Here is a 9,367-nt window from a genome sequence, read left to right as displayed (position 1 = left end):
CCTCTTGACTCCTCTCCTCCATGAGTGGTCCCTAAGTCTGTAGATCTCCATTTTCAGGTAGCTCCACGTCCCCTAGCCTCTGCATCCTGCTTTTGTGAGATGTCTGTTCCTCTGCTGATTACCTGAGTGGTCATTCTAGCAGCGAACCTGACCATGCCCTGCCCTACTCCATTCCTGAGAACTCCAGTGGGTTCAGGATCGAGGCTACCCATCACCCGCTCAAAGCCTGATGCAAATAATCCCCGCTTTGGGAAACTTCTTTAGGTCTAGTCTGGATTGTCATCTTTTGCTTCTTTTCTCCTTCCTGTTAAAACTCGACCTTGGGAGTGATCTGGTCTGGCTCCCAGCATCTGCTTACTGGACAGTGCTTGCCAAGGGCTTTGAAAGGAACTTGGCACAGTTGGGGACCATAACCCCAGAGCATGGTGGGAGCGCCTCAGAACACTCTTGTTTCTGCACAAGAGCAGGGCCCGGGGCTTAGGGAGACACCCCTACTCCCCTTCAGGACGGGATCTGGCCCCAGCCTTACACTTTCAGCCTCATCTCGCCTCCCAGTTCTGTGTCCTGCACTGGACACTCCAGTCTCACGGACACGTATCCACAGCACCTTGAAGCCTGTGCTGTGCTCTGCTCCCCTTGGCCGGGAAGCCCTTCCTCTCCTTTCTATGCAAGTTTGATCTCTGTTTTTCCAGAGCACCTCCTGTGAGATGGGCTTCCCACCCACAAAAGCCATAGCACCTGGACTCTTGGGCCAGCAGGGGCTCTGACCACGTGTTGACCAAGACGAGTGCCTAAGACTAATAGGGGAAGTGGGGACAGGTTGAGGACAGAGGGCTGTGTGGGTGGATCAACGTGGCCAAGTTCTGAGTGCCAGCTCCTCAGCCTCCCAGGCTGGTAAGCAGCTGGATTCCTGCAGGGGCCTGGGCCCCACCCCCTTGGCATGGCTCTGAGGCTGCTGCTGGGGACACACACCAGCCTCATTCTCCAACCACCCACTTCCCTCAACTGGCTTTTTTTCTTTGCCAGCAAAGAGTTGAAATTCACAAGCTGCGTCAAGGTGAGAACTTAATCCTGGGTTTTAGCATTGGAGGTGGAATCGACCAGGATCCTTCCCAGAATCCCTTTTCCGAAGACAAGACGGACAAGGTGAGGGGGTTCTGGGGTCCTGGGACCGCTGCATGGGGCACAGGGGCCTGAGATGGTGGGTCTCTGTTTCCTGGGCCCCCATGGAAGGAGCAGACCTCATCTCTCAAACCATGTTCTCTAAGCAGGCATTGGAAGTGACCTAGTGAGAATCAGGATGGGTAGGGGTGAGGAAGGGCTGTCCAGACAAAGCCCAGGGGAGCACGGCCGGCGCACGGTGGGGCAGCGACACTCTGCCCCGGCTCTCTCGGAATAGTCCTCACTGACCGTGTGTGCTGGGACAGGCTGGGTGCGGGGACAGAGGGACAGCTGGCAATATGCCATGCTGGCTTCCGCTCTGTGGATAAGGGGCCAGTCCAGGGACCACAGGGCTTGACTTGGGCTACCCCTTTCCAGGGTATTTACGTCACACGGGTGTCCGAAGGAGGCCCTGCTGAAATCGCTGGGCTGCAGATTGGAGACAAGATCATGCAGGTAACACGTGTCCCAAAGGAGGAAAAACAAGGTTTGGGCCAGCAGGTCTGAAGCACGTGGGGCTGGGGACCTGCCGCAGCCTCGCAGCTGGGAGGAACTCACCATAGCCAGTTGGGAACCCATGCTGGTATTGCCCCAGAGGACGCTGGCTTTCTCTCCTGTGTGTGTCTCAGCCACAGTGCTTGGCCTGGGATGTTAGGCTGGGGGCTTACTTGAATGACCCGGGCCTCCAAAGCCCTCTGCTTCCAGATCCCAGAGGGCGGGGAGCTGAGGTGGGCCTGTCTTCTCTCCCTGGGCCAGGTGAACGGCTGGGACATGACCATGGTCACACACGACCAGGCCCGGAAGCGGCTCACCAAGCGCTCGGAGGAGGTGGTACGCCTGCTGGTGACACGGCAGTCACTGCAGAAGGCCGTGCAGCAGTCCATGCTGTCCTAGCAGCTGCCACCGTCTGCAACTCCTGCCTGCCTCCCCTCTGTACAGGATCGCCACTGCCACGCTCTGTCCCCACCTGGCTTCTGCTGAGTGCTGGGCCCCAGCTCAGAGGGGCTACAGCTGGTCCCAGAGGCCAGGCCTGGCCTTCCTTCTCTTCTCCCGCCCCTGGCCTGGGGCCTCTGGGACCAGCTTTCTCCCCTGGACACCCAGGATTGGAAACAAGGGCCTAGAGCTGAGTGGTAGCCGGTCTGCTGTGTCCACAGGCTCAGCTCCGACCCTGCTGCCTGGCCACAGTGTGGCAGGGCAAGTGGGAACCACCATCTCTTGGGAGCCACCAAAGCTGGGAAATGCCGGAGAGGCCGGGCCTTTCCCGCTTTGCCCTGGCCGCCGGGTTCGGCTCCGCCACCGCCCCGCAGCCCTTGTGTGTCCACCCCGCAGTGCCTCTGCCCATTGGGGGACTGCACACACGTCCTGCCTGGGGTGCTATGAAGGTTTGCCCAGACAGAAGCCAGGTGGGCTCCCCGTTCACTCCCACTCTCCCGAGGGGTGCTGGCCTCCCCAGGGTTTACCTTCTTACAGGATTTAGACGAGGTTCGAGGCTCACGTTTCAGGGCAGCTCTCAGGATTGTCATTTTCCTCTTTGCCTGTGGGTTTAACTTTTGTATTTTTTTAATCACGTTTGATACGAAATGTTTTTATCGTACTCTTTGGAGGTGCCCGTTCTACTTTTGAATTTAGCTTACTAACTCGCATCTGGAAGCTCAGCAAGTGCACAAGCCTTACTTTGGTGACCGTGGAAACCACTGCCGCCCCTCCCCGACGTGGTGTGCTCAATAAACAGTGCTGGAATTCACAGGGGCTTTGCTGAGGCATGGGCTGGGATGTCTCCGGGGTGGGATACTGGGGCCAGAGCTGTGGTTTTAACGATGGCTTCATCCCCCACTGTTCTGGGACAAAGCTTAACTACTCCCAGGCCCACCTGCCTGGAAAGCCCGGGGCTGGTGGAGCCGTAGCAGCTGCACTGCGCCTGACCAGAACCACATCTGTGGGAGCATCTGGGAGCACTGGGGTGGGACCCTGGGGTGCGTGTGCTTTCTTGGGTGTTATTGTGAAGCCCCTACTTGCTCCCACCTTCCTTTTTGCAACCTAGCCTCAGCTCCCACCTGGGAGGGGCCATAGGGACACCCAGAGGTGCCTTCGAGAGACCCCTGCCTATAAGACACTAAGGGCACGCCCTGTATCACAGTGAGGGATGCAGCCCCCCCACATTGCTGGGGACCGTGATCTGGCCAGATGGGGGTGAGCCAGAGAGCACCTGACCACCTGCGTACCAGCTCTGGCAAGGTGGTAGCACTCCTGGACCTACCTAGCACTGCCAAATCAGATTTTAAAGAAAAGTCCATAACTTTTTTTTTTTTTTTTTTTTGAGACAGAGTTTTGTTCTTGTTGCCCAGGCTGGAGTGCAGTGGCGCGATCTGGGCTCACTGCAACCTCCGCCTCCCGGGTTCAAGTGATTCTCCTGCCTCAGCCAATCAAGTAGCTGGGATTACAGGCGCCTGCCACCATGCCCAGCTAATTTTTGTATTATTAGTAGAGATAGTGTTTTGCAACGTTGGCCAGGCTGATCTTGAACTCCTGATGTCAGGTGACCTACCTGCCTTGGCCTCCCAAAGTGCTGGGATTATGGGCGTGAGCCACCGTGCCCGGCCGGAAAAGTCAATCATTTGAAATATCTCATTTTAAAGTATGGCACCCAGTAACACATTGATTGGGTGACACAAGTGAGACAGGTCTGTGGACCTGGTCAGGCCAAAGTCTCTGCTCTACAGAAACGAGACCTGACATTCTTTGATGTTTGTGACAACTACATAGAGGAAGCGTCTGGAGAATAAGACCCCCACTGCCCCCCGCCCCCACACCCAGTGCTGGTGTGCCCTTCAGAACCTCATCCGCCCCCACTCACATCCAGATTGAGTGGCGTGCCCTGGTAATGGTAAAGACATGGAGCCTGGGAGAGTGACCTGTCCCTGGGCGGGCAGGCGTCTCACACTACCCAAGAGGGCTGGCTCCCCAGTGAAGTGCAGGGTCAGCACGCAGCCCCCTCGGGTCAGTGAACTTCACAACCTTACGTGCTTCCTTACACAAGGTGGGGAGCAGGGGCACCTGGCTCTGAAGGCAGCACACCTGCCTTCTGTATGGAGCACACACTTAAGAGTGCACAAAGGAAGCGCGTAGGTTTTAATTCAAGATACAGGCCCCTCGCGTTGTCTCATAGACGAAAGCTCAGTGGACTGACAAGCTCAAGGCATGTACGAGGCACGTCCTGGGACCCCCCTGCTGCCATAGGAAGGACGACAGCTTCGGGTGGAGGGAAGGAGGTTGAGATCAGGGTTGGGCCCATACAGATTGTGTGAGGTGGTCTCAAGTACAAATACTTATCTGAGGCTCCTGAACAGGCCAGAAACTGGTGAGTCTCAGGTAGGGATCTGGGGAAAGAGAGAGAAGGGGGCCTGCCCTCCCTCCGGGGCAGCTGGTCGCCGTTTGGCAGGCCTAACAGACCTCTAAGGCACAGACTGGTAGCAGGAGAGAGGTGTCCTGTACTCCAGATGCTGGGTAAGGAGGGGCTGGGTGTGCTCAGGTGGGGCTCATCGGACTGGAAAGGTGGAGGTAGCAGAGAGGGCAGAAGAGAGTAAGCCACTTCCAAACGTCCCTCCACAAAATCTGAAAGGACTTAGTATGCTAATGTGCTGGGCATGAGTCCAGTTCAGAACCAATCTGGCGGGCCCCTCGGGGCTCAGAAATACTCTGGGTAGGACCAGCTGTTGACGGCAGTCGCGGACGCTGAGTTATGTAGAGAGCGTGTCAGGAAAGTGGCCTGCAGAGAAAGAATCCCGTGGCCTAACCCCAAAGTCCTGGTCCCTCCACCAGCACCTCTGAGTCCACTGGCCACGGCACCTGGCTGCTTGGTCTCTGGGAACGCAGCGGTGGCAGCAGAGTGCCCTTGGCTCTCCCGGCTGCAAGGTCAGCCCTTCAAGCTGCTCGCAGAAACGCTGGTAGTTTGGGGCAAGGCCTTCAGCTGCAAGTTCGGTGCCCAGTCCTGCCTGAGACGGCTGCCAGAGCCTGTGCGCGCTGCTTGAAGCCTTAAAGAAAAGAGATGGCGGCGTCAAGGCGACGGTGCCACGTGCCTGGCCGGGGAGGCCCAGGAGGGGCCCGGATGAAGGCAGGCTGATGAACGGCCTCTGGCTCCAGGAGCAGAGTGCTCTCCTGTGTCCGCACACTGAGCCGGCCCTGCGTGCCAGGGCCCAACCGCTTCTCCGGCCTTCGCTGGGTGAGGCCTTCCCCAGCAGGGCGCGAGGCCGGGGGCTTTGCGCACTGGGTCCCTGGGTGCTAGTTCAGCTGGTCATACCCCGGTCTCTTTCTGTACAAACAGAAGTGCTGGATGAAGAAGACGACGTCGAAGAAAATGGAGAAGACCCCGAGTCCAAACTTGGTTGGGTCTCCGAAGATGAGCGTCCACTGGTCTGTTAGCGGCCGGGGGATGGAAGCTGGTGTTAGATTGTAGCTCCTGAGGCAGCTGGAGCACGTGGGGTGGTGGGAGGTGGGGGTCCCAAAAAACCACACATCCTGCGGCTACAAAGGCCCCTAGGCGGGTCTCTCCTTGGGGGCTGGATTGGCTTGGATCCCAGCTGGGGGTGGAGCCCTGGTTGGAGGGTCCCGGGAAGGCTGGCCCCACCCAATGCTCCAGCCACAGGGTGGCCAGCAGCCCGCTGGCTGACTCACCGTTGTTGTAGGACTGAAGGAACATCTGCAGGAGGCTGAAGCTGCCCCCGGTGAAGTCCAGGAGCACGTTGCCAATGCTCCAGCCCTCGGTGCTTTTGTAGTGAAAGTTCATGTAGGCCTGGGCCAGACAGAGGGACAGACAGATGGAGGGCGGTGAGGACTGGGCGGCTGCCTCACGTGCCTCATGACTGCCCCTCCAAACAAAAGCGGTTCTCATTCCTCCCACTGGGGCCTTGGCTCCAAGGAACACAGTGACCTTTGGGCTGTGACAGGCCTCAGCCAAGGCACAGTTTGAGTGGTCCTGGGGGTGGGCGTCTCATCTGCATGTACAGCAAGGAAAGGCCCCCCACCCCCCGCACCTCACAATTCCAGGGAGGGGGGCTGGTGCTGCCTTCCTGTGTCTTCCACATCCCTGGGGCTAAGGCCCTAAGCTGGTTTCCCTGCAGCTATGATTCCTCTTGCCTCCAGGGAAGGCTGTCCCCAAACTCGGCCGGGACTTCATGTGCTTAGGGACTGGGTGGGAGTGGGACTTGTGGTTTGGAATCCCGGCTCCGTCACCAGAGCTTGCTGTCTTGGGCAAGTGACAGTTCTCCTAGCCTTGGTTTCCCCGTCTGTAGAGGGGGTTTACTCCCCTTGCACGCCTGGCCGAGGCTTCTGGGGTCTGGGGGGTGGGTCTGCGGGGAGGCGCTCCAGTCTGACTGCCTGTGCCCCACGTCCTCCCACGCCGCAGAGCCCTGTGGGTCCTCTGACTGCTGTGACCTTTCCTTCCCGCCGTGAGGGAGGTCCTGGCCTCTCTGGTGGTCTCCCAGTCAGCCTCCGGTCGGTCCCTGTCTTGTGTCCTGGCTCACCCTCTTCCGTCCTTGCTGCTGCCCCTCCAGTCCTGGACAGTTCCAAACATCTCCAACCTGGGCTCCTTCCTGCCTGGTTTCTTGGCCCCAAGCCCTCCCACCCTCAGGGACTGGGGCCCACTTCCCCAAACCTTCCCCTCCTTGGAAACCCTCCCCAGCTCCTGGGACCTGACCCCAGCTTCCCAGCTTCAACATGCTCAATACTGTTCAACCAGCCATGTCCCCTCACTACCTCCCCGTGTCCCACCCCAGCCTTTGTGCAGGCTGGCCTGGCCCGGAACACCCGGGCTCCTTGTCCACAAAACTCAGTCCTGCTCAGCCTGAGTCCAGCCCTGCCTCCCAGTCAGAACGCTGGCCCTCCCGAGCTCACAGAACACAAGGCTCCCAGGGCTGGGGACACTGGGACAGGGCTCCTCCCTTTGGGAATGGGGTGAGTTAAATGAGGCCCTAGATCCCCGGGTGCAGCAACTTCAGCCCCAACCCTGTCCCAGGCCATAGGGCAAGATGTGCTGGACCCTGAGTCTCCGGATCTGAGGAGGACCTGCTATGCTCGCTCGTAGGAGGGGCTGAGCTCTGTGCAGGAAGCTGCTCCCTCCTCCCACCTCACCTCTCCAGAGTCTCCTGCTGTGGTGGCTGCCCCTTGCTGTGGAAATGGAGGCAGTGGTGGGGCAGAGCCAAAGGCATCAGGAAAGGCTGGGGTGTGGAGAAGGGGAACCACGCGCACAACGCCTGATGCTTAAGGGAGCATGGGGTCCCGGGGCCTCCGCTAACGATCTCGTGTGATTCCAGCCCGGGGGAAGAGCGGTAGGCTGGCTTCCCCACCGCGCTGCTCCTCCTGGGCTCCCGGGCTCCCTGTGGCTTTCCGTCCTGTTTCCTCGCCCCGGCCGGAGCTGCCCCACAGGAGCAGGGCCTGGGCCCTGTACCTCTCGCCTCTCCTGCCACCGGCCATGTGAACAGGGCCCTGGAAGTACCTGTGGAAAATACTTGACCAGCGTGACCGCGAGCTTGATATAGGAGAAGCAGAAGAGAAACTGCAGCCACGTGGTCACCCCCACGGCAGCCACGATCATGGTGACAAGTGCGAAGAGCCACGCGAGCACCAGGAAGCCGATGGCAGGCCAGGACACACGCTGGCCACCGCGCTGGGGGCGACAGGAGGGTGGAGATGTGGACCCACACAGAGGCCAGGCTGGGGCTCAGCATGGGCGGCCCCGGATAGGGCGGGCTTGGAGAAGGGCACGGAGGCTGGACCCTGGCCTTGAAGGAGCCCCTGCGAGGTGGGGACTGCACTGGGGTCGTGGCAGGGGAACATCCGGGCCACAGAAAGCATCACACCTGGGCTGGGGTGACATTCCTGGCACCAGCCACACCTTCTCATCACCAGGGCCTCCTGTTCAGGCCGCTGGGACTCTGAAGCTCCGTGTGCTTCGTTCCTACTTGGCAGAACTGGGCGCCTCTCAGCGCTCACTCGGAGACGTGGGCTCCGACCTCTGGTGGCCTGGTGCCTCTCCCAGCCAGGTACTGACTCGTCCCACGACCCGGCGGCAGCCTGAGCATCTCAGGAATCTGTCCCCTCGCCTTGCCTTTCCCTGAACACGGGCCCAACGTGGGCCTCCTTCGCTCTCGCGTCACACCGACAGCTAAGAAAGCCTAGAGGGATCATGCGGGTGGCCGGACAGCCCCCGGCTGCCTCCCAGCGTGAAGGGAACGCCCTGAGAGAAGGGAGAGCAAAGCTGGCACATCAGGGGCCTCCGGACCCAGCCCTGGCGGGGCCCTGCCCTGCTGACACCCATGGCCTCCAGCAACAAGGCTGAGTACCGGTGCCTCTGCCTGCACACGGGCCTCTCCTGACCGCTCAGGAACCTGCCCCTCCTGGCACCCTAAGCCCAGCTGCACCCACCTGCTCAGGGTCCCTCTCAAATGCCCCTTGGCCTCTGTGACCTGACCCCTCCGGGAGCCCACCCTGGCTCCTCCCCTCCCCCACAGGGACTTCACTCATCCTTGGAACTCAACCAAGCATCTTCTGCCGCCCTCCCCCCTCCTCCCTGGCGGGGCTCAGGGCCTTGCGCTCCTCCATGAGCTGTCTGAGCTCCTCTGCGCACAGCTCTCAGCCTGGGTCCAGCCACTGCCTCTCCCTGAGTCCCTCACCCCAGACTTGGCGGGCTCTGAGGGCCTGGACTCACGGGCGTCTTCTCCGCCCAGCACAGGACCGGGCTGAGTGAACACACCCACTTCCTTTCCCAGGCTCCGCTGCGTCTTCTGTCAAAGGTGAGGCGGGGTGGTGGGTGTTGGCTGGGGCGGCCTGTGGGGGGCCAGGCCTGGCCTCACCTCATACAGGCAGCACTGCGCGATGATGATCAGAGTGAGGGCGACCGCGTGCAGGCTGAAGAAGACGTCGTTGCTGTTCACGGGGTTCACGCCATTGGGGTATTTGAGGAGAAACTGCTCCTGTTTGGTGGGTGGGAGAAGCTGGGTGGTGAGGGGCAGCCAGGCCACCACGCCACGTGGGCAGAGATGTGGGACAGGCAAGGCCGTACCTTGATGTAGGGCACCCACAGGAGGCCGATGTTGAATACACTGTAGGCCACGAAGCCCGTCAGGTTCAGAGCCACAAAGTCGAAGCTCAGACCAATGACGCTGCAGGGGGTGGAGGGGCAAGACAGGGCAGGGGTGAGGACTGGCGGGGG

General features: G+C 60.2%; 2 protein-coding genes across 2 annotated transcripts in view; one reads left to right on the top strand and one right to left on the bottom strand.

Annotated features, from left to right (window-relative positions):
• The window catches only part of TAX1BP3 (Tax1 (human T-cell leukemia virus type I) binding protein 3), a 4,803-nt gene extending 1,898 nt beyond the window's left edge, over positions 1–2,905 (top strand). Inside the window, exons 2-5 of the mRNA XM_011980451.1 lie at positions 58–94; positions 903–1,146; positions 1,540–1,617; positions 1,918–2,905. Coding sequence (XP_011835841.1) covers positions 58–94; positions 903–1,146; positions 1,540–1,617; positions 1,918–2,055 — 497 coding nt within the window. The 3' untranslated portion in view covers positions 2,056–2,905. The remainder of the gene's footprint in view (positions 1–57; positions 95–902; positions 1,147–1,539; positions 1,618–1,917) is intronic.
• A 1,362-nt stretch (positions 2,906–4,267) lies between these two features.
• Positions 4,268–9,367, bottom strand: part of CTNS (cystinosin, lysosomal cystine transporter) — a 32,904-nt gene continuing 27,804 nt past the window's right edge. The window contains exons 9-14 of the mRNA XM_011980450.1: positions 9,218–9,317; positions 9,009–9,128; positions 7,652–7,822; positions 5,833–5,950; positions 5,459–5,573; positions 4,268–5,192 (exon numbers count right to left, since the gene is read on the bottom strand). Coding sequence (XP_011835840.1) covers positions 5,075–5,192; positions 5,459–5,573; positions 5,833–5,950; positions 7,652–7,822; positions 9,009–9,128; positions 9,218–9,317 — 742 coding nt within the window. The 3' untranslated portion in view covers positions 4,268–5,074. The remainder of the gene's footprint in view (positions 5,193–5,458; positions 5,574–5,832; positions 5,951–7,651; positions 7,823–9,008; positions 9,129–9,217; positions 9,318–9,367) is intronic.

The sequence above is a fragment of the Mandrillus leucophaeus genome, unplaced genomic scaffold (assembly GCF_000951045.1).
Source record: "Mandrillus leucophaeus isolate KB7577 unplaced genomic scaffold, Mleu.le_1.0 Scaffold212, whole genome shotgun sequence".
Lineage (NCBI taxonomy): Eukaryota > Metazoa > Chordata > Mammalia > Primates > Cercopithecidae > Mandrillus > Mandrillus leucophaeus.
The sequence above is the reverse complement of the archived record's forward strand: the minus strand, read 5'-3'. Positions and strand labels throughout refer to the sequence as shown.